Source organism: Podarcis liolepis, assembly GCF_965112155.1.
Source record: "Podarcis liolepis genome assembly, chromosome: 2".
Taxonomy (NCBI): Eukaryota; Metazoa; Chordata; class Lepidosauria; order Squamata; family Lacertidae; genus Podarcis; species Podarcis liolepis.
This window is the reverse complement of record NC_139555.1, coordinates 127,489,118-127,513,850: the sequence shown is the minus strand read 5'-3', so window position 1 is coordinate 127,513,850 and position 24,733 is coordinate 127,489,118. Positions and strand designations below refer to the sequence as shown.

Below are 24,733 nucleotides of genomic sequence, written 5' to 3'. Positions count from 1 at the left end.
GTAAATCTCAGCCTGCAGTGAATAACAAAGCTATACATGACAACTGTGTGCATTTATTGCATAGGAAAATGGGGCATGCTTGCTGGAAAAGTGTACTAAAAATGTCTGAATTGGCTGATGGGGGTAATTTAAAGAGTTGTAACAAGTACCTTGATTGTAATGTTTGTAAAAAGGTTAAAACCCACAGAGTCTCTTACCCCAGAAGTGACAGAGTTAGTGAGTCACCGCTACAGCTGGTTCACATGGACGTAATTGGTCCATTTGCTGTAAGCAGGGGTGGATCGCGTTTTTCACTAACAATTGTGGATGACGCCACGCGTTATTCTTGGGTTTTTCCCATGAAGAATAAGGGTGACGTGTTCACTAAGTTTAAAGGCTGGGTGGCATCTGTGGAAAGATTTCTGTCCATTAAACTCAAAAGGATACAGACGGACAGAGGTGGCGAATTTATGTCAAATGCCTTTAGAGATTGGTTACAAAAGCGTGGCATTGGGCATAGAAAAACGAACGTTTTTTCCCCAGAGGAGAATGGCGTTGCAGAGCGAAAAAACAGATCTTTACAAGATATGATGTTTGCCATGCTTGATGATGCTAATTTGCCCATGTCTTATTGGGGGGAGAGCATGCTCACCGCGTGTTATCTCCAAAATAGGCTCTTTCATCAAACAATAGGTACAACCCCGTACTTTAAATTGTTTCAGAAAAAACCTAAAATTGACCATTTGCATGTGTTTGGATCAAAAGCCTGGGTATTAATTCCAAAACAAATGAGAAAGAAGGGAGATCCTAAGACCAAACAGTTAGTGTTTGTGGGTTACCAGGAGCTGGGAAAAGGTTTCCGCTTTGCTGAAGGGACAAATGGCATTGTGATCTCCAGGAATGCCAGTTTTTGTGAACATAGTGGCTGGGAGAGACTACATGCCAATACTGAGGTTTGGTTTGAACCTTCCCAGGAGCTTCATGACTCTGAAGGTAAACACAGAGAGTCAGAGTCTGAGGGGGAGGAAAGTTCAGATAAGAGCTCTCAAGAAAGTGGAGTTAGCCAGAGACCAGTTGCTAAGCAACAAAAGAGAGGTCGTAGTTCTCAGGAGGAAAGTGGGTCAGAAGAAAAATTTTCTCCCAGAAGATCTAAAAGACAAAACAAAGGAGTGCCTCCAGTGCGTTTTTCTCCAGATACTGCAAATGTGTTTAGTGTAATTGCAGAGCCCAAGAGTTTCCAGGAGGTGTTAAAGTTACCAAAAGAGGAGGCAGAGCTCTGGAAACAGGCAATGGAGGAAGAGATGTCCTCTCTAAATGAGCACAAGGTTTTTACACCAGTAGCAGCGCCTGAGGGGGCAAAGATTGTAGGCTGCAGGTGGGTGTACAAACTTAAACCTCTGGTGACAGGAGAGTACAAATACAAAGCTCGTTTAGTGGCTCAAGGATACTCTCAGAGGCCTGGAAAAGATTATGACGAAACTTTTTCCCCTACTGCTAAGGGGGACAGTGTAAGGCTGATTCTAACGCTTGGAGCAAAGAGAAAACTCCTGTTAAACCATTTTGATATCCAGACTGCATATTTACATGCATCAATATCAGAAGACCTGTATCTAGCCGAACCGCCTGGTTATGAGACAGGTTCCAATAGAGTGTTGAAATTAAACAAAGCTCTATATGGTCTCAAACAGGCTGCAAGATCTTGGAACAAATGTTTCCATGAGGCCTTAGTGTCATTTGGTTTCAAGCAGAGTACAGCTGACAATTGTGTTTATGTACGTGGTACAGGCAGTGATCAAGAGTTTTGTCTGATTTATGTAGATGATGTTTTGTATGCTTGCAAAACAGATAAACAAACTAAAAGGTTTGCCAAGCAATTGTCCAGTAAGTTCAAAGTGAAAGACTTAGGCCCGGTTAGGACATATCTAGGGTTGGAAGTGTGCTGGGCCCAAGATGGCAGCTGCCTAATTAGTCAGCAGAACAAAGTTAAACAACTACTGACTACATACAGGATGCAGGATTGCAAAGGGGCAGCGGTGCCTATGGATCCAGGTTTCATAAAAACACTTCATATAGATGAGGGTCCTGAATTTGAACATCCTGATGTATATCACTCTGTAATTGGAAGTTTATTGTATCTAGCACAGTGGTCCAGACCTGATATTAGCTATGCAGTAGGCATATTAAGTAGATTGGTCTCAAAACCCACACTAAATGCCTGGAAAGGGGTAAAACAAGTTCTGAGGTATCTCAAACAGACAATTGGCTATATGTTACAATTAAATTCTTCAGAGGGTGAAATGTTGAGTTGCTACTGTGATAGTGACTGGGGAAATTTGCCAGATAGAAAATCTGTCACAGGACTAGTCATAATGGTCGGTGGAGCTTTAATCAGCTGGCGGTCACGCAAGCAAGACGTTGTAAGTGTGTCATCAACGGAATCAGAGTACGCCGCATTGAGTGAATTGTGCAACGAGGTGATTTATTTCAAGCATTTGTTAGCAGATTTAAATGTAAATTGTGGAGAACCAGTACAAGTTTACATTGATAATCAAGCTTGTATAACCTTAAGTAAAACAGAGGGTTTCAAATCGCGTTCCAAACATATCTCTGTAAAATACCAAAATGTACGTTGCTGTGTACAAGACAATGTAATCACCTGTACTTATGTATCAAGTGAAGAAAATGTAGCAGATGTATTAACTAAACCATTGGCAAAGATAAAGAACAAGCGAATGTGCAAGGGTTTAGGTTTGCTGGAAAAATAATCTCCTACATAGGTGTATTTGGTGTTAATTGTTCAGCAGAATCTGTGAGGGGGTGTTCAGTTTCTGTTAATTGGTTCTCGTGGGAAACTTGCAGATTCTAGCTTCACCAATTAACTCAAGCTGGTGTCAATTTACTCTTGGCAGAAAGCCCAGGTCTGCTTGACCTAGAAACTACTCACTCTGATTGGTTAACGAGCAGCACTCAACTCTGTTATCTAGGATTGCTAGCACAGTTTGGTGTGAGGTGTGTTAGGAGTTAGAAGTGCTGTGTATGGTTTTGAGAGAGAGAAAGAGAGGATTTATTTTGCTTTTATTTGTATGCAGAAACTCTGCTGGTTTTATTTTTTCCTTTTAATAAATCCTGTAAATAGTTATTCTGAGTCTAGCTGACTAGTCATTACCACCTCAACTAGCTTCTTCGCTGTGCAGGAAAACTCTGCTACGTTTGGGCTAAAGCCAGTAGGGCTATGCCTGACACTTCAAAGTTCCATGAGGTAAATACTTTAGTTCCTGAATCCAGGTCACAGGCCCACCCTGTTCATCCCTCCTTAACACAGTATTCGTAAGCACAAAGAAAATGGGAAGGCTTCCATTTGCCTCCTTTACTGCAGAGGAATATTTGAGTACGTTTCCGGGCACAATTCAAAGTGTTGGTGCTGACCTTTCAAGCCCTAAACGGCCTCAGTCCTGTATACCTGAAGGAGCGTCTCCACCCCCATTGTTCTGCCTGGACACTGAGGTCCAGCACTGAGGGCCTTCTGGCGGTTCCCTCCCTGCGAGAAGTGAGGTTACAGGGAACCAGACAGAGGGCCTTCTGAGTAGTGGCGCTTGCCCTGTGGAATGCCCTCCCATCAGATGTCAAGAAATTAAGCAGCTATCTTATTTTTAAAAGACATCTGAAGGCAGCCCTGTTTAGGGAGTTTTTAATATTTCATGCTTTACTGTTTTTAACACTCGATTGGGAGCCGCCCAGAGTGGTTGGGGAAACTCAGCCAGCTGGGCAGGGTAAAAATAATAAATTTTATTATTATTATTATTATTATTATTATTGGTCTGTGGTGCTCAATGTTTAGGTATAGTAAATATTAGGACTTAATTAGAACTTGTGTGTTATAGCGGGGATATGTTATAAAATAGTCTCAGTGTATTTTAGAATGGGAGTTATGTGAAGGGTTTTTTTGTGTTTGATCCGTGTTTCTGTGTAAATACTGTGTGTCAGACTGAGAATGTCATCAGGAAGGTCTAGGAAAGGGTCACCTGCTTCTGAGCATCAGAAATGAGCATGGAAAGAGTTAATATCATAAACCTACCGGAATTGGCCCCCTCCCTTTGTAACAAGCAGCTGTAGTTCTTTTGGGATTTAATATCGGCTCATGAAAAGTTGGGCACATGACCCGGAAAGCTGCCTGGCTGCCTCTGTCTGAAGGCAGAGATATGTACCACACGCCATAGTCGAATTCGGCTGGACTTGCCATGGGAACGCAGAAGGGGCAAGCAAGGAAGGGGGAGACGGCCAAAGAAACCTGCTCTCACACAAGTGCCCCCCTTCCGTAACCTTAGCAAAGCCCAAGTTCAAACACCAGCCCCTATTTAAAAGAGGCCCCCGTAATGACGACACTGGACTGCCCTTTACGGTTGCCGTAAGTTACTCTTCCAAGTCCCAAAAGCGCGTAGCAACTCTGGTCTATTTTGCAGGGCTGTTGTTGGCCGGCTAACTGGCGGCCAGCACAGTTGCAACTGTTCTACTCACACATGTATAGGCACATTTGGGTGATGTCACGACACGGATATCATTTCTCGATATTGAAATATTGTTGGGGTGTCAATGTCCCCCTTGCGTCAATGTGCCCCACCTCCCCCATTCCGCATTTTCAGAGGAGGGGGAAGAATGGGAAATTTGTCCCCCCCCCAGATAAGACTCCCATCCTTCCTGGCCATGGGCCATCCTTGCTTGGGCAGGTGGTACTTTGAGTCCAACCACATCTGTAGGGCCAGAGATGCCTCAACTCAGCATAGAAGGTTCCTCTAGGGCTCAGTGTTACGTGGGAGTTGGTGGAACAGGATCTTAAAGGTTCTTGAGACATTTCCAAGGGATTGTGATTGGTATCCAGACCCTAACACTATAAATCCAAGGTGTCCACACTGAGCAGTTTATCAACCCTGCTGGCCGCTGGGGAAGACCTTCTGAAGGAAATCGTTTCCCCCAAATTGCTTCCTTCCTTCCTCCGCTGCTGCTGCTGCCCACACTAAAGGAATGTTTGGATGAAATCCCAGGGATGTCTGGCTCCTATTACAAAGAGATCCAGTTGATATTCTGGAAAAAAGTGTGGCTAAGATTCTGAGTCACAATCATGGCTGAGAAATACAGCCAGGGAATATGAAACTGATTTGAAGATTGGTTTCTTCTTTACACTTCATTATTATTATTATTATTATTATTATTATTATTATTATTATTATTATTATATTACATTCAGGAGGACACACCATGGGTTTCATCTTCTTTCTTTTCTTTCCAACAATCAGTGTTATTCACCTTTAATACTATTTCAGTGTCACACATATTTTTATGTTGTGATCTTCATATGAAGAGAGGTATACAAATTTAATAAATAATTCCCAGTTGGAACAGAGCTAGAATATCCAGAAGCCCTTGGCCACCCAGGGCAAAGGAGGAAGAACAGTGAGAGAGGCCTGGACAGGGAATCTCCACTAAGATAAGCCAGTGTCAGGAGGCAGGTGCGAGACCCGGTGGCATATAATTATTATAAATCATAATTGGGGTGGGTATCTCAATCTGGGCATCCCAGCAGTCAGGCTCCAGCTGCTTTCCTTCTGCATCTCCAGCTCTCTCCATTCCATAATGCAAGGCTGAGAGATGGAGGTCCAACCCCAAGAACATTCTCCAACTGAGCACTCCTTCAACCGACCACAAGCACCAAGCCTTGTCACTAGACTTATATATGCGTCTCCCAAAATGGTCAGTATGGACCTCCTGAGGCCAAATGGACTGTGCAGGTGATGAATAAAGATCTAGAGGTCGAAGAGGACAAAATGTGCCCCAAGGGGTGGAGGATTATAGTGCAGAGGATGAAGAACTTCATGATGAACTTGATGGTGGACCCTGATGAATCTTGGCCAGGTTCATGGAACATAGAGCAGCTCCCGTTCCTGTGAGAAACCACTTTTTATAAAACGTAAAGTCCACAGTTCCACCGTATTCAAAGATAATGCTGCTTCATTAACAATAATTAAGGGTTATAAAAGGCTGATGATGCGTTACCATTATTTTAAATTATTTCATTTGCCTTTCCTAAAAATTTGGAACATATGGAGGACAGGATAGATAGTACAAGACGTTAAAATAAGAGCAGGTGCTAACTGTAATAGTACTTTGTTCTCTTCCTAGAAAACAAATAGGATTTTCTCCCCACCCCATTGAAAGAAGATAATGGAGAAGGCAGTCAGAATTCTGGTGGGCCATGTCCAATGGGACTAACGAAGAAACCATTTAAAGACATGGAGTGTGAAAAGAGAGAACATAAACGATTTGAAAGTATGGAGTGTGGAAGGAGCTTCACTGACAGTGGAAAACTTAGAATCCATCAATGGATTCACACAGGGGAGAAACCATTTAATTGCATGGAGTGTGGAAAGAGCTTCACTACTAGCAGAAGCCTTAGAATTCATCTACGGACTCACACTGGGGAGAAACCTTTTAAATGTATGGAGTGTGGAAAGAGCTTCAGTGGGAGTGCACACCTTAATATTCATCAACGGAGTCACACAGGGGAGAAACCATTTGAATGTATGGAGTGTGGAAAGAGCTTCAGTCAGAGTGGAGACCTTAGAATTCATCAACGGACTCACACAGGGGAGAAACCATTTAAATGCATGGAGTGTGGAAAGAGCTTCAGTCAGAGTGGAGACCTTAGAATTCATCAACGGAGTCACACGGGGGAGAATTCATTTAAGTGCATTGAATGTGGAAAGAGTTTCAGTCAGAGTGGAAACCTTAGAATTCATCAACGGACTCACACAGGGGAGAAACAATTTAAATGCATAGAGTGTGGAAAGAGCTTCACTGAGAGTGGACACCTTAGAATTCATCAACGGACTCACACAGGGGAGAAACCATTTAAATGCATGGAGTGTGGAAAGAGCTTCAGTCAGAGTGGAGACCTTAGAATTCATCAACGGACTCACACAGGGGAGAAACCATTTAAATGCATGGAGTGTGGAAAAAGCTTTGGTTGGAGTTCAAACCTTCGTATACATAAACACACGCACACGGGGGAGAAACCATATGAATGTAAGGAGTGTGGAAAGAGCTTCAGTCAGATTGGACACCTTAGAAACCATCAACGAACCCACACAGGGGAAAAACCATATAAATGTATGGAGTGTTGAAAGAGCTTCACCGATAGTGGAACATTTAGAAAACATCAACAGACACACACGGGCGAGAAACCATTCAAATGCATGGAATGTGTAAAGAGCTTCAGTCAAAGTAGACACCTTAGAATCCATCAACGGATTCACACAGGGGAGAAACCATTTAAATGTTTGTGGAATGAGTGTGGAAAGAATTTCAGTACAAAGAGAGGACTGAATATTCATCATAAAACTCACACTGGGGAAAAACCATTTAAATGTATGCTGTGTGAGAAGAGCTTCACTGTTAGTAGAACACTTAGAAACCATCTTCGAATTCACACAGGGGAAAAACCATATAAATGTATGGATTGTGGAAAGAGATTCAGTCACAGTGAAACACTGAGAAAACATCAACGGACTCACACAGGGGAGAAACCATTTAAATGCATGGAATGTGGAAAGTGCTTTATTGATGGTACAGCACTTAGTATCCATCATCAAACTCACACAGGGGAGAAACCATTTGAATGTATGGATTGTGGAAAAAGCTTCACTACTAGCAGAAGCCTTAGAATCCATCAACGGACTCACACAGGGGAGAAACCATTTAATTGCATGGATTGCGGTAAGAACTTCCTTGATCGTGGAACACTTAGAATCCATCAACGGACTCACACAGGGGAAAAACCATTTGAATGTAAGGAGTGTGGAAAGAGCTTCACTTCTAATAGAGCAGTAAGAAGACATCAATGGACTCACTCAGGGGAAAAACCATTAAAATGCATGGAATGTGGAAAGAGTTTTATTGAGAGAAGAGAGCTGAGAACCCATCATCGAACTCACACTGGGGAGAAACCATTTAAATGCACCGAGTGTGGAAAGAGCTTCAATCGCAGTGGAACACTTAGAAAACATCAACGGACTCACACAGGGGAGAAACCATTTAAATGCATGGAATGTGGAAAGAGCTTTATTGATGGTGCAGCACTTAGTATCCATCATCAAACTCACACAGGGGAGAAACCATTTAAATGTAAGGAGTGTGGAAAGGGCTTCACCAATGTTGGAAATGTTAGAAGACATCAACGGACTCACACGGGAGAAACCATTTAAATGTATGGAGAGTTGAAAGAGTTTCTTTCAGAGTGGAACCCTAATTTCACACACAGGAAACTTAGACGACATCAACAGACTCACTCGGAGACAAGCAAATAAATGTATGGAGTGTGGAAGGAGCGTCAATAGAAGTGGAAACCTTAGCAAACATCAGCGAACTGAAAAAGGGAAAACCACTTACGTATATGGAGCGTACATAGAGCTTCAGTCCTGATGTTCTTAGAAACCATCAATGGACTCGCAAGGAGTAAAAGCTTTAAGAGTTGAAACCCTACAATCCACAAACTGAAAAATCTAAAATGGTTTGAATGGAAGGAGTGTGGTGCTGGGATGGATGTTGGGATGTTTTTGCCTCTACGCATGGGTCTGGGAATGTTCTGATCAGTTCACATTGAGTTCAGGACCTGTTCTTAACGCATTGTTGACCACATCTACGGAACACGATTGTTATGTTCTTTCATGTCATGCAAAATCAATCATTAGTAATAGTTTAAGTCTTGATACTCAATCACTAGTTAATAGTTTAATAAGGAGGTTTCACGCCTGTCCAATTCTGTGTTCCCTTTCCCACCCTTTAATCTATTGATGATTAATACCTATATTCAACCCTTGCATTGTATTCATGTGAACCAATCAGCAACAAGCACATATGTAATGTTGTAATATTCAATAAAAGGGACCCTCCGAGACTTGCTCGAGAGATGCCTCCCGTATGACACCTTGCCATTCGTCTTTCGCTTATTTCAACCCAACAGTGTGGGAAGTGTTTCAATTGCTTTATATATAGATAATTTTATTAATATAGTGGTACCTTGGGTTACATACGCTTCAGGTTACAGACTCTGCTAACCCAGAAATAGTGCTTCAGGTTAAGAACTTTGCTTCAGGATGAGAACAGAAACCGTGCTCCAGCGGCGGAGCAGCAGCAGGAGGCCCCATTAGCTAAAGTGGTGCTTCAGGTTAAGAACGGACCTCTGGAACGTATTAAGTACTTAACCTGAGGCACCACTGTATATAATTTTATTTACAAATTGCGTTCAAAAATGGAAGCATTCACCTCTGGGTTCTTGGCGTTTGAAAGCCCCAAACGTTCAACTTCCGAAGCGTTCAACAACCGAGATTCCACTGAGTATCCAGCAATAGTGTGTTGTCCAACAATATCCATTCTTTTAACCAACACAAAGAGGCTGCCTCGTAGTAGAAAATCTAGCAGTGCGAAGCCACCTCTATTTTTAGCATCTATCAAAATTTTATACTTTATTCTTGGTGTTTCCCCCCGCCAGAGTAATCATTAAATATCTCTTTGCCATTCGTTAAAGAAGCTTGTATTATTTATTATTGGTAATTTAAAATAAAAACAGTATCTTAGGTAAAACATTTCTCTTTATGGTTGAAATTCTTCGTAAAAGTGAAAGTTTCATCCTCCCCTATATTTCCAAATGTTTTTAACATTTTTTGATACTCTAACGTAATTGGAATATGTTGTAATTCAGTCAAAATAAAAAAAATTCCTTCCAGTAGCACCTTAAAGACCAACTAAGTTAGTTCTTGGTATGAGCTTTCGTGTGCATGCACACTTCTTCAGATACACTGAAACAGAAGTTGCCAGATCCTTCTATATAGTGAGAAGGTGGGGAGGGGTGTTACTCAGAAGGGTGGTGGGAATGGGAGATAGGCAGATGTATAATTTCAAATCCTTTTTTCTTAAACCTTACTTTACCGACTTCCCCATACCTCCCCTTTCTACATCTGAATTTCCAAATTTGTTTCAGCAAATCCTCCCCCTTAAATTTATCTAATTTTCCCTTATTCTTTTCTTTTACTTGATCTTTTGCAGCTGTAATCCCCTTTTTTCTATAACCTCAACATTTTAGCACTCATTAATTTTACAATATTTCTTAAGATAAATTTTAAATTTCTTCCAATCTTCTTCCGCCGTCTTTTTCCCTTAGTCTCGGATTCTGCCAGTCATTTCAGCCAGTCCCATATAGTCCATCACCTTCATCTGCCATTCTTCCAGAGTGGGTAGATCCTGTGTCTTCCAATACTTTGCGATAAGAATTCTTGCTGCTGTAGTAGCATACATAAAAAAAGTCCTATCTTTCTTTAACACCACTTGGTCGACAATGCCCAAGAGAAAGGCTTCTGGTTTCTTGGGAAAAGTACATTTAAGTACCTTTTTCATTTCATTATATATCATTTCCCAGAAAGCCTTAATCTTCGGACACGTCCACCAAAGGTGGTAAAAAGTACCTTCAGTTTCATTACATTTCCAGCATTTATTATCGGGCAAATGATAAATTTTTGCAAGCTTGACGGGTCATGTACCACCTGTAAATCATTTTCATAATATTCTCTCTTAAGGCATTACATGCCGTGAACTTTATACATAATGTTATGACCAATGTCTTGTGCCCACTTAATCATAGCTGATTTAACAATTTCATCTTGTGTATTCCATTTCAGCAACAAGTTATACATTCTTGACAAATTCTTTGTAGTGGGTTCTAACAGTTCTGTTTCTAGTTTTGATTTCTCCACCTGGAAGCCAATTTTCCTGTCCTGTTTACACACTTCCATTATTTGATAATAATGGAGCCAATCTCATACTTTAGACTTCAATTTCTCATAACTCTGTAATTTCAGTTTGTCCCCCTCTTGTTCCAAAATTTCCCAGTATTTTGGCCATTTGGCCTCCATATTAAACTTTTTCACAGAATAAGAAGGAGAAGGGGGAAAAAACCCTGAAAGAGACAGAATGAAACAGGGGTGGGGCATTTTCTAAGAAAAGAGGCCAGGACGTCTTATAGAGACTGATATCAGGAGCCTTACAATAACTCTCACAATAACCAAATCAAAGTTAAAACTGGACTCACATAATTTTCTTAGAAGGAACACCATACTTTCATAGGCATATGCTTAATGAAATACATACACTGCATTTTAGCTTGAGAGCAATTGGCTCAACTAGGCTTTTGCAGCAGAAACATTAGGTTTTACCACTTGGGAGGAAAACTCTCTTTTGGAGCCCCTCTCAAATAACAAACATTTGCACACTTCATTCTCAATTTTTGTCTTATTTAGGACTGCTAAGGTCCAGCATGGTTTCCTTAGATTTAAAATTTTGAAGCAAGCTTGCAGTTTAAACTATGCACACTTAAGAAAGGCAGTCTGCCAGAGACAGAAGGAACAGACAACACACATAACAGACAACATGTAAACATATATATTCTCATCCTTTAGTTGGTTATTGCAAGGAGTTGGGCCACTACCTTTGGCTTCATTAAGTGAAATTAGTAGGAAGGTCCCACATGGTTTTATGAGCCTCCTTGCCTCTTTAAACACACCACCAGTTAATCAAACTGGCAGGGCTCACAACGCTTGGTTGACTGGGTACCCCTTTATGATTCACGCGTGTCTAGACAGAAAAGGGGGAAAGAAAGGGGTCTGTAAGGATTGGTATGTCTAGGGGTTTGGTATGCTTAGTACAGGGACGTATAGTAAAGAAGAGAAGGGGCTTCTAGTTGCCTGGCAACTTCCTTAGTGGGTTTTAGAGAGCTCTAGCTATCCGGTTCCTTGCGTTCCCTTTCCTATTTCCTTATTTCCTTATTTCCTATAACCTGGGGTCTCTTTCCACTCTGCCGGTCCTGCCCAATTCCTCATGGGCTATCCCTCCTGGCAACCTCCTACCTATCGTCACATCTCAGGAAAAGGGGCCCTACTGGACGCCCGCACCATGCGGTGCCAGATCGGGTGATCCCTGGATAGAATTTTGAATCGAAAATCCACCTTGCTTTCGGAAGCGGGCTTACGATACACATGGTACGTAGCTCCGACCGGTGCGGCTGGGATTGATACAGAAAGCCAGACCCCTTCCTGCCCCCTCCGTAAGGGCGCTCGGGAAGTTCAGAAAGAGAGCTCCAACCCCTTGCTTTCAACTGGGATGCCCGTTGCGGAGAGTCGGCTATCTTTCAAGTCGGGTCTCTCCGTCTTACTTTCGGGCTCCCAATTGGTGCGGCTGGCTGGAGATTTTAAGGAAAAGAGATAGAGCTCAGAACCCCCCTTTCGGGTTGAGCAGCGGTCCACGGTCTCTCTCACTAACCGGACCAAGAGAAAGGCAAGAAGGAGCGATAGAGAGGAGGGCAGAGAATTCAGTTGCCAGGAGATTCCACCCCCTTCCCACCAGTGCACTGGATTTTCCTTTTTCCTTATACTCACGTGTCTTCTATGATGATCCCGGGATCGATGAATAAGCCGGCTGGATCCCTCTTTTGCTCCCCGGCTGAACTCCTAGGGCTTTCGATTACCGCCCAGAAGATGGCTGGGGGTCCAAAAGGATCTTCCCAGGCAAAATGGCCTGGAGCCGGCTGAAGATTTCGGGGCCCCCAGTCAGCAGTTCGGGAGAACCGCAAGCCCCACGTTGGGGCGCCAACTGTTACGGCTAAAATCTGGGTGCGGGGTTACTCTGCCACCCAGCTCATCGGACTAAGTCCGTGGGTCCCTGCGGAAGAAAAATGAGCTCAGCCGGACGCAGGAGCAAACTGCAGAAGATCCAAGTTTATTGCGCAACAGGTTCAAGGCGAGATTGAACCCAGAGAAAGGGGTGACATGAACTTTTGAAATTTCCCTCCATATCCCAGAATACAGTGCAAAATACATCCCAGTTACATCATGAATACATTAAGAGGTTGGGTTACACAGATTAACATATGGAGGAGGGAGGGGGGAATATGCAGAGCTGGAGATATGCGCAGATAAGCACATCCTGAGAAGACAATGGTCCATGTACACGTAGTCTGTCACCTGGCATTGCCCGGAGGAAAGGTTTGGCAGAGTGATTTTGACAGGATTACTTGAGAGATTATGGAGGACAGGGGAGGGGTGATGGAGTCCTAGAGAAATTGAGCAAATATATTGTAGTGAAGAAGACATGCCCCCCCCCTTCCGTAACAGCCTCCATTGGTGACAACCACCTTGGGGTTTTATTTTCCAACAAATCTTTATATCTAATCCAAACATGATATAATGCTTTCCTAACAATATGATTTTTAAAAACTTTTTGAGCTTTTACCTTGTCATACCATATATATGCATGCCATCCAAAAACATTATTAAACCCTTCCAAATCTAAAATGTCTGTATTCTCAAGAAGTAGCCAGTTGGATCTCTACAGTCTTTAATCCTGTAGGCAGTTCCTTCAATATCCAGATCATGTTTCTTCTTCCCGCAGAATCCTTTGAATCAGAAGAACATGTTTACTCTTGTTCTAATGGGGGTCTGAATCTCCAAGCATCTGGGTTGGCAAACTAAGGCCTGTGGGCCGGATCAGGCGCAATTGCCTTCTAGATCCGGACTGCGGACGGTCCGGGAATCGGGCGTGGATTGCCAGCACGCACGTTCTTTCCCTCTCCCTCACCCGGCAGCACTTTCTCCTCAGGGACGAGCAATCTTGTCCCACACCGGGTGCCATCAACGGGGGGAGTCGGCTCACCCGCCTGCCTGCCTCAGAAGGGTGGCGCTGGGAAGGGGGGGTGACGCTGGCTGCCGGCTGCTGCTGCGTTTTCCTCTTGCTCCTCCTCCCTCTCCCTCAGTCCGCCCTTCCTTCCTTTTCTGTGCCCCTTCTCCGTGCTGCTTCCTCACGCGCTTTCTTCGTCACCCCCTCCCTCCTTCATTCCTCCCATGGCGTTCAGGCGGTTTGTTGCAGCGGCCGCAGCTGCCACTTGCGGGTTGGGAAGCAGCAGCAGTTGGTGGGTAAAAGCTCCAGCAACGCCCTGGTTCCCCTGCCTCCGTCCGCGGTTCCGCCAGGGCTGCTGCTTCTGTCTTCACCAGCCAACGCAGCCTCCTGCCCTGCCCTGGCACCTGGCTGGAGAAGCCCAACTGGGGCTATTGGGACGACAACTGGGACAGGTAAAGCCAAACATCTTCAGGCCTCTTTGCGGGCGGGCCAAAATCGCTCATTTCCCCCCAAAATATAGTCCGGCCCCCAACAAGGTCTGAGGGACAGTGGACTGGCCTCCTGCTGAAAAATCTGCTGACCCCTGATCTAGTAGATCCATTGTTGTAACCATATCAAAAAAGTACTGTATTTGGTATTTTGCTTTCTTCTGAGACACTTTCCCTCAGTGATCTGTTATAGTCCAGTGATCCTACTGCATTAAATTCACCCGTAATAATTTATTTCTGTCATAAACCTCAGACATACTTTCCTCCAGTAGTTGGAAGAAATTTCATGCAAAAAGTGGCTCTGAATTGGAAAGTCCCAGTCCCAAATCTTAATCCTGCCACCCTAAGATATTATAAGCAAGCCCCACATTCCTCTTTCCACCTGCAATAGGGAGGTTAGAACAACACTTAATACCCGGCAGGGATCATAAGAGCCACAGTTGCTTTGCATTCACAAACGCTGTGTGAAATATCAGTCGTGAACAGAATAATTTAAACAAGGAAACCAACAACAGTATTAAAATTGCAGGGAGAGAGAGAAAAACTGGGAGAATACCCTGCAGGGATCACAAGAGCCAGAATTGCTTAAAATTGCAGGGAGAGAGAGAAAAACTGGATTTGAAATGACCCAACCACAAGATGAGAAGTCTCCCTACTAAATGAGGGAAGGGGGAGGCATGGGGGGGGCTTTTGAAGTCTCCCTGCTGGCAAGGGAATTCCAGAGCAAGGACGCCTCTGTATGTCTGGAATCCCTCACTGCCTCATCTCCAGCAGGAAGGGGGGATTTCCAGACTGGGACCCTTCCCTCTTAGGGGGAGGTGCTGGGGCCTGGGCAGCTGGATGGATGGATGGACATCAGCCTGCAGAAATGCTCCCCCCCCTTCCTCTCACAGGACTGTTGTGGTCTTGCATGTGAGTGACAAGGCCACACTCAAGAACACCTCTCAATCCAGGGGGGGGGAGGGGCTGGTGTTTGAAGCTGGGCTGGGCTGTCAGGGGGCGAAGCTCAGCACTGCAGCCCTTGCTCTGCCTGCAGAAGGACCCCGGCGGAGGGCTTGGCATGCAGAAGGAGGCCCAGAAGGAGACCCTCCCCCGGCCTCCACTTGCCCAGTTGGGGGGGGCGGGGGCCGGGTCCCCATGGAGCCCCCAGAGCAGGAGGCCAGAGGCAGCGCCGCCCCCTCGCCTTCCCCTCCGGACACGGGGAGGGGGGGCTGCTCTTGCAGACGTGGCTCTAGGGACACGCGCGTCGGGAAAGGCGCCGGAAGTGGCGCTGGGAAATGCGCCGGAAGTGGCCAGACCGGGAAAGGAGGAGGAGGGGCGTCGCTGAAGAGCCCCCCCTCCCCCCCCGTCGCCCTTTCTCTTGCAGACAAGGAGAGCGGACTAATCCGGAGCCAGGGAGGCGGAGGACCAAGAGGTAAAGGGGGAGGGAGAGAAGGGGGGGAATAGAGGGGGGAGGAGGAGGAAGAGACCCCCCCGCAAGGAGAGCACCCTCCCTGGGGCCCGTCGACATGGTTACCAAGCTCTGGCCTGGCCTCCTGCCATTATGGCCAGCACTTATATTTCCTTAATCCACCCCCCTTTGCTCCTCCTGTGGCTGCCTCTGTTCAATCAGCCTGCTTGAATTTCCTATTGGCTGATTGCTATAACCAATTTTAAGATACCCATATCCTCCTGTCCTTATATGGAACACAAAGAGCTATATATTGTTACATCTATAAATGACAAATAAGTAGTAATATATCTTACATGTGTCTCAACAAGGAATCTTAATTACCAGCTCACCTCTTGCCTTCCTTGCCCTATTGCCTTCTAAAACAAATGGTTAATCTTAAATTTTTATCTTAAACATATGTCAAGGATCTTGAGTTTCACATCAACATTGAAAGATCTCCTTCATTTGAAGGTTTCTAAACAAATGTCTGACAACTAATATATCAGGATAGCTCGGATGGCGTCTCATTTCTGGCAGGGGGGCTAGGCTCATCTGCCCCCCTGGTCTCCTACAGCAATATGACTCTATGAAATAAGAATTTAACATTTCTTTCTTTCTAGATCCTTTGTATAATTACATTTAAGCAAATATATTTAGTACATAACATAGGTAGCCTTTTAAGAAGAATAAGCCTTCTCAAAGGAAAGGATGGACCAGTTTACAGCCTCAAAATAAAATAGGGAAAAAAGCCTCTTCCCCTGTTTACACTTCCCCCCCTTCTCCAGCCGGTTGCTTTCTTTTCCATGTGCTCTTGGCCTTTTGTCCTGTGGCTCAAGTTTAACGGTTTTATTTTACTATTTACCCATTCCTAATTATGTTGGGTCTATTTCAGCCTGTAATTCCAGCTTTTACGACTTTGAGAATTGTTTTCTGCTATAAATTGAAAGGGGGGGGGGCCTTGTCTAGGAGGAAAACATTGCCAAGGCTCTCTGAACAGCTGGTCTGCCTGGCATGAAACTTTTGAAAGTCTAAGCCCATTTACCTGATCAAGATATAAGCCAATATATGCCTTGATTAAAAATGCAGTCTATATTCAGATGCCACATTCCCCCCTTTTCAAGCTCAAGGACCTTGCTACCAAGCGTCCTGGATAGCTTGAACTGCATCATATTCCTGAGTTAAAGCTGTGTATAGGGCCATGATATGAGGTAGAGTTTCATTCGAAATCATCTTGCTAATTGTACTTCTAAAACATGAAATGATACATGGCACCATACATAAAACCATCACTACTACTGTCAAGAAAAACAAGCAAGACATGTGGCCAACACACGGATTGCCTCACCATTATCTGAAATGTTAAAGCAACAGGCATTCCCTGTCAAGTTCAAGACTCCACATAGGCCTCCCTGCTTGGCAAATACATAATCCATTCCCATTTTCAGCTGCAAAGTGGTGGCTCTACTTTCATCCAGCTGTTATGCAATAAGTCTCAAACTCTGGGCCGTTACATTGGTTACAAGTTCCACTACTGTTTGCAATCGAATTATTCTGTTTAGATTATAAATAGGATCCCGTGCCCCTTGTATGAGCTCACCAGGATTCCAGGAGGCAGGATCATAATAGGCTATAATGCGCTCTGGTGGCCAATCATCAGTACCGCTCCAACTTTGGGTACTTCCTCCTGCTATATGAGAAATATCAGCGTTTCTTCGTGTTCGCTTAGCTGAACTAGTGGGCATAATCCACATTGGTGGTAATACCCATCCCAGGAAACAAGTCCCACTCCATTTGGAAGGGAGTTTCTTGTATGCCCATTCTCCACATATCCACCACAACCATCGGGTCTGAGGGTTTTGGTACGTGGAGTGCATAAGGCGAAATATCACAAGGGGTATAGAGTTCACAGTGCAGTATGTTAGATTGCCTTTCTCTGTCACAGTTATGTTCCATACCACTTTCCATGCATGAATAAAAGGAGGTGCACAGGGCAAGGTATTCCGAGTTCAATAGGTAGTACCGTTTGCCCAGGTATGACTATTCTTAATATAATCCCAAGTATAGTGACAATGAGAAGAGCCTATCATGGTAGAATCAGCTGCATCTGATGATTTATGTACACAGAATTCCCCTTGTACAGGTATAACTCGTAATGTTTAGTTGAGTTCCATCCGAGGAAATTCTGTACTTCTGCTTGGTGTGGCATTTCGCTTACCATACCAATGGCATCTAATGGTATCGGTAATAAGGGCATACCTCCCTCTGAATCATCTGGCCCAAGAGAGCAAACAAGGCAATTGGTCCTATTTGCAACATTGCCTACCATTTCAGCTAAACCTACCCACATATTGTGGTCATAGCGGAATCCATATTTAGCAAATTTGGTCAGATTCAAGGACCCTTCCCCTTCCCAAGGGATCAGGATTAATAATAAAATCATGTTGGTGTCTAGCATATGCATTCCTTCCACAAAAGATTACCTTATTGTGATAGCATAAAAATATTAGCCCCTATATAATTCCCCCAGTGACAGAAATGGGGAACCACCAAGACCAAAACATATATCCCAAGGATCCCCAATGTGTAATATCTCTGATAATTGTTCCACAAGGGGGCAGTCAATCAATTGTATAAGAGAATCTTCCCTTTCACAGTCGCTGGTTCAGACGCTCCTCAAGCTTCAGGCGTGCGCAAGTCAGCCAGCTTCCAGGGTGTGGCTGCAGCAGGCCGGTCGTCTAATGTTGCCCGTGACCTAGCCCGTTCCCCGTAGGGCTAGATACAGGGGTTTTTGGAGAGAGTCAGTTTAAGAGGATTAGAGGGGTCACCTTTGCACGTCCAACTGCCTTCGGACTTCTTCAAACGGGAGTGATGAATCCAGGGGGGTCACCTCAGCTACCTTCACCGCTGTTGGAGTAGAGAGCAAGACGGTGTAAGGTCCACGCCACTTAGGTGCAAGTGGATCACGTTTCCACTCTTTCACCCATATGCTATGCCAGCCTGAAGCTGATGAATCGGCACGGCAATGCTGCACGGCGTGCGCTCGAGGGCCCACCTGTTAAGATAAAAAAACAAACAAACACGGGAGAGAGACAAAAACACGGGAGAGAGATTGCACTTGTCCCTGTGTCGCATGGTCTCCTATTTGTTTGAGGTCAGTTGGAATATCCTGAACAAAGGAGGGCGGCCTCCCATACAGGAGCTCAAAAGGTGACAACTTAAGTCTTTTTGTGGGTGTGCACCGAACACGAAACAGTGTTATGGGTAACACGTCTACCCTCCTGAGACTTTAGACATATTAGTGGGCTTCTGGCATGCCCTGCAGATACCTTGCACAAGCGTCTGGCGGTAGGTAGTAAGCCTGGCCAGGTGAATTGCATTGTTTGGATCCCAATTAGGATCTTCCAAGGGAAAGTTGTCCTGGAGATGACGATCAATATTATAAATATTTCCCACTCTGGCCTGCTCACGCAAATATATCTGTGCCTTTTCAATTATGTCTCTCCTTTCCTCAGTGGTGAAGAGAGTATTCAGGAGCTGGCGACAATCTGTCTAAGTAGGACTATGAGTATTTACTATTGAAGTCACCAAGTCCATCATAGCCTGAGGTTTTTCTGCGGAAGATGGGGTGTTTTCCAATTCATCAGATCCGTAGTTGTGAATGGAATGTACTGGAGGATCGAAGTTCGAGGTGGCCGTGGTCTGGGTTGCCCATTAACCAGCACAGGCTCCTCAAGTGCATCAAATACTCTTCTAAGAGGGGCTACTACGTGATCTTTCTCTTCGCTTTGCTCTAGGGGCCTCAAATCATAGGGGATGGTATTTGTCCCAAGGCGTTCTTTTAGCAGCTTTATACGCCTGGCTGTATTGCTTGCTGACCGATCAAGGTCTCCCTGTAACTTCTGTAATAATTCTCTAGGACTTGGATGTACAGGGGTTTGGGGTGGGCAATTAGTTGTTCCACTAAAGGAGACTGTAGATGGAGTTCTACTGGGACTCACAGGTGGAATAACCACTTCTGCTTGGGCTTCATTATAGGACTCCAATGCCTCCTGAAGATATTTTTCTTAAAATTATTTAACATACATTCAAAAGGTGTACTTCCCCCCTTTGAACCCCCAACTCCCATTGTATGGCCCTGTGAAGTATCCACTCAGTCACTCACACACACACCTTACTGGGAAACGAAGTAGTACTCACTCCACACTTAGGTCAGCTACACATTGTACTTTCTCACACATGCAATGCGCCAGATACTTCACCACACACTACCTCCCATTCTTCCCTTTTCCCCCACCAGACCACCATCTGATATACCCAGCCACCTAGCGTACTCAGTTCCCCTTTACTGAGACGCAGAAGTTTGATCAGGACTTCTCTTCCTCCCAATTAATTGGAGGGCCAAAACCCTTTAGTGCACTTACCCTTAGCTGGTTCCCTGTTTATTTCTCTGGTCCCCCCCGGTCCGTCGCCGTCGGTGGGCAGGGTATCAGACAGACGAGACTGCTGCGTTCCCCTGGAAAAAATTTTCCCAGTGCGCGCTTGGGTAGGCAATCAGTTGTCTTCTCTCTTGTACCCCGCCCAGTGAGGCGAAGGGGCTGCGTTCCAGCAGACCACTTATCCGAGTCACGGCACCATAAAATGTAGCACCCTGCTTGTGGTTAACGCTTAGCTGGAATGAAATATTCAACGCAGCAACAGAGAAATTAAAATAATAATTTATTTGTCAGACAAATAAATGAGAGGCACAGTGGTATATGGTTACCAAGCTCTGGCCTGGCCTCCTGCCATTATGGCCAGCACTTATATTTCCTTAATCCACCCCCCTTTGCTCCTCCTGTGGCTGCCTCTGTTCAATCAGCCTGCTTGAATTTCCTATTGGCTGATTGCTATAACCAATTTTAAGATACCCATATCCTCCTGTCCTTATATGGAACACAAAGAGCTATATATTGTTACATCTATAAATGACAAATAAGTAGTAATATATCTTACATGTGTCTCAACAAGGAATCTTAATTACCAGCTCACCTCTTGCCTTCCTTGCCCTATTGCCTTCTAAAACAAATGGTTAATCTTAAATTTTTATCTTAAACATATGTCAAGGATCTTGAGTTTCACATCAACATTGAAAGATCTCCTTCATTTGAAGGTTTCTAAACAAATGTCTGACAACTAATATATCAGGATAGCTCGGATGGCGTCTCATTTCTGGCAGGGGGGCTAGGCTCATCTGCCCCCCTGGTCTCCTACAGCAATATGACTCTATGAAATAAGAATTTAACATTTCTTTCTTTCTAGATCCTTTGTATAATTACATTTAAGCAAATATATTTAGTACATAACATAGGTAGCCTTTTAAGAAGAATAAGCCTTCTCAAAGGAAAGGATGGACCAGTTTACAGCCTCAAAATAAAATAGGGAAAAAAGCCTCTTCCCCTGTTTACACTTCCCCCCCTTCTCCAGCCGGTTGCTTTCTTTTCCATGTGCTCTTGGCCTTTTGTCCTGTGGCTCAAGTTTAACGGTTTTATTTTACTATTTACCCATTCCTAATTATGTTGGGTCTATTTCAGCCTGTAATTCCAGCTTTTACGACTTTGAGAATTGTTTTCTGCTATAAATTGAAGGGGGGGGGCTTGTCTAGGAGGAAAACATTGCCAAGGCTCTCTGAACAGCTGGTCTGCCTGGCATGAAACTTTTGAAAGTCTAAGCCCATTTACCTGATCAAGATATAAGCCAATATATGCCTTGATTAAAAATGCAGTCTATATTCAGATGCCACAATGACACTACCAGGTTATCTTATTCACTAGGACTCATCTCCCCTTGGATTGGCTTCTGCATTCAGGTGCCTATTCTGTACAGTTAAGTGTTAGTGCGGCTGTTGGAACCCAGTGGGATTGGGAAGAGGTTGCCAGCCCTGAAGAGCCTTCAGCGCTTGCCTCAAGTCTGACTTGCACAATTATTACACAAAGACCCCAAGATGTGTGGAGTATTCTGCTCACAAGGTTGCACTTTCATTTTTACTGCTTCACACTTAGCTACTTGTGCAGATCTCTTCCACTGCAAACCATCAGTTCATTGAACCTCTTGGAACTTAGAATTTAAGGGGTTGATTCTGTGTATATAAATCTGCAAAGGAACAATGGGATTAAGGTTTCCCCTCAACTCTGTATATTTATTTTATAACATTTTTCCTGTGAAGAAAAGGCATGTTATCTCTGCAGACACAAATTCACACTTTTGAGAATGGCAAAAACAAGCATCTGTGACAATATCTTTTCATTAGAAAAACTTCCCCAAATAATCTTACAGAATTCCCCCACCTCCCGCAGAAGCCGCACGCTCTTTAAAGAGCACGCCGCTCTTGGGGGCTTTTCCCTGAGGAGGGAGAAGGGACTGACTGGCTGCGTCAGTCCCTTCTCCCACCTCGTAAAAAAGCTCGCAGGAGCCGCACGCTCCTTAAAGGGTCACAGCTCCTGTGGGCTTTTGCGGGAGGTGGGGAATACTCCCAGAGCTTGTCAGGACTGGCGGGGGAAGCCCGGGATGAAGGCTCGTTGCTGCCCTGCGGAGGCTTCGCAGGCTACCCCAGAAGCCAGAACAGCTAGAGAGAGTGCTGCGCAGCGCTCCCTCTAGCTGTTTTAGCTTCTGCCTTAGTGGCGCAAAGCCTCCGCAGGGGGTGCTCGCTTCGGCAGCACATATACTAAAATTGGAACGATACAGAGAAGATTAGCATGGCCCCTGCGCAAGGATGACACGCAAATTCGTGAAGCGTTCCATATTTTTAAATTTATCATTTGCCCGATAACAAATGTTGGAAATGTAAAGAGACTGAAGGTACCTTCTACCACCTTTGGTGGACATGCCCGAAGATTAAGGCCTTCTGGGAAATGATCTATAATGAAATGAAAAAGGTACTTAAATGTACTTTTCCTAAAAAACCAGAGGCCTTTCTCTTGGGCATTGTCGGCCAATTGGTGTCAAAGAAGGATAGAACTTTTTTTATGTACGCTATTACAGCAGCAAGAATACTCATCGCAAAGTATTGGAAGACACAAGATCTACCCACTCTGGAAGAATGGCAGATGAAAGTGATGGACTATATGACATTGGCTGAGATGACAGGCAGAATCCGTGACCAACGAAAAGATACGGTGGAAGAAGAATGGAGGAAATTTAAAAGTTATCTTAAGGACTACTATAAACTTAATGAATGTTAAAATGTTATGGTTTTCAGAAACAAAGGGGTACAGTGATATAAGGTCAGAATACAAAGAGGACTAAGATGACAGAGGTTGGAAAGTAACAATTGGGAGTTGCTGTGAGATTATGGACATTGGGATGCAGAAAGGGGGGGTATGGGGAAGTCCAAGAAAAGAGGTTTATGAAAATATGTTTGAAATTATACGTGTTTGTTTGTCCTTTTAAGTGTTTGTTTGTTGTTTAAAAATTCTGTAAAATCAATAAAAATTTTATAAAAAAAAAAAAACAAAGCCTCCGCAGGGCACCGGGGAGCTCTGCTCAGCGCTCCCTTTAAATAATATTTTTTTCTTGAATTCCCCCTCTAGAAACTAGGTGCACCTTATGACAGTGTTTCCCAAACGTTTTTGGGCAACGGCACACCTGTTTACCGGAAAAAAATCTCGCGGCACACCACCATTAAAGCCCCGCCCCGTGACGTCAGCGCGCAGCGTCACGCCGGGAGGGACGCACAAAAGTGAAAGTTTTTTCCCTTCCCCTTGCCAGGGTGGGAGGAGGCAGCAGAGCGAGGGACTGAGGGACGGCGGCAGCTGAGGCGGCGGCGGCTGTTGTGGTGGTGGCGGCGATAGCGGGCGGAGGAGGAGCCGTCGCCGGGAGTTGCTGCTGTTGCTGCTGCTGCCCGGACATGCCGGCCTCCTCCTCCTCCGCTGTCTCGCGCTCCTCCCTTTTACGCGCGCTGCCCCGCCGCTCGGCACCACCACCGCGGAGCCGCCCCCGGCTCGACGCGGATCCTCACCGCCGCCGCCTCTCGCCGCCCAACTCGCCCACCTCCCTCCCACGGCACTAGTGTGCCGCGGAACACTGGTTGGGAAACACTGCCTTATGATCAGGTGTGCCTTATGGAGCGAAAAATACGGTAGGTAGGAGAAACTAACAGAGGCCAACCAGTGTATATGGCGAAGCAAAGCGGCTAGTAGCCTGATCTTTATTGCAACAGTAAACACCACAACCAGGAGGGAGGTGTGCAAGGCCTTAAATAGTCTTTTGAAATTGCCCACCCAAGACCACACCCCCCCAATATACAGAAGGAGACTGTCTACAGCAGGAATACATCACAGGAGGCGGTCTACAGCAGAAAACCTGTCCCCAAGGATACCTGTTAATGGTCACTAACTGCATTATCTGGGCAGCCTGGCCATTCTTTTGTGATGGTAAATACTTTAGTTCCTGAATCCAGGTCACAGGCCCACCCTGTTCATCCCTCCTTAAGGCAGTATTTGTAAGCACAAAGACAATGGGAAGGCTTCCATTTGCCTCCCTTGCTGCAGAGGAATATTTGAGTATATTTCTGAGCACAATTCAAAGTGTCGGTGCTGACCTTTCAAGCCCTAAACGGCCTCAGTCCTGTATACCTGAAGGAGCGTCTCCACTCCCATCATTCAACCTGGACACAGATCCAGCGCCGAGGGCCTTCTGGCAGTTCCCTCATTGCAAAAAGTGAGGTTACAGGAAACCAGACAGAAGGCCTTCTGGGTAGTTGCGCTTGCCCTGTGGAACGCCCTCCCATCAGATGTCAAGGAATTAAGCAGCTATCCCATTTTTAATAGACATCTGAAGGCAGCCCTGTTTAGAGAAGTTCTTAATATTTAGTGCTGTATTGTTTTTAACACTCGGTTGGGAGCCGCCCAGAGTGGCTGGGGAAACTCAGCTATATGGGCAGGGTATAATCAATATTTATTATTATTATTATTATTATTATTATTATTATTATTATTATTATTAGTGTTGTAGCAGGAACCCCCCCACCCCAATCATTCTGTTTGCACAAACTTCACACACACTCACACTCACACACTACATATGCCACATTTCTGTTATAAATTCATAGAAAATCAACCATACATCGGATTTGCACTGTTCCATT

The 24,733-nt window shown here is 44.7% G+C and overlaps 4 protein-coding genes across 6 annotated transcripts in view; all 4 read left to right on the top strand.

Moving 5' to 3' along the window:
- Nucleotides 1-24,733, top strand: part of LOC310699314 (uncharacterized protein) — a gene marked incomplete at its 5' end in the record, with an annotated part of 338,944 nt that overhangs the window by 36,082 nt on the left and 278,129 nt on the right. Inside the window, 2 exons of the mRNA XM_083486960.1 lie at nucleotides 6,419-6,666; nucleotides 8,018-8,100. The remainder of the gene's footprint in view (nucleotides 1-6,418; nucleotides 6,667-8,017; nucleotides 8,101-24,733) is intronic.
- LOC310701854 (uncharacterized protein) overlaps nucleotides 1-24,733 on the top strand; it is a 175,018-nt gene that overhangs the window by 52,057 nt on the left and 98,228 nt on the right. For 2 of the 3 annotated variants that reach the window (XM_083493304.1, XM_083493305.1), the window contains exon 2: nucleotides 6,154-8,955. In XM_083493304.1, the coding sequence (XP_083349430.1) occupies nucleotides 6,234-7,154 (921 nt within the window). In that variant the 5' untranslated portion in view covers nucleotides 6,154-6,233 and the 3' untranslated portion in view covers nucleotides 7,155-8,955. Of the gene's footprint in view, nucleotides 1-6,153; nucleotides 8,956-24,733 lie in introns of those variants that run through there. The other variant, XM_083493306.1, reaches the window with a different exon arrangement.
- LOC310699313 (uncharacterized protein) overlaps nucleotides 1-24,733 on the top strand; it is a gene marked incomplete at its 3' end in the record, with an annotated part of 89,747 nt that overhangs the window by 3,596 nt on the left and 61,418 nt on the right. The window lies entirely within an intron of this gene.
- The window catches only part of LOC310701556 (uncharacterized protein), a 72,679-nt gene continuing 63,422 nt past the window's right edge, over nucleotides 15,477-24,733 (top strand). The window contains exon 1 of the mRNA XM_083492647.1: nucleotides 15,477-15,594. The gene's annotated coding sequence lies outside the window, so the exon portion shown is untranslated. The remainder of the gene's footprint in view (nucleotides 15,595-24,733) is intronic.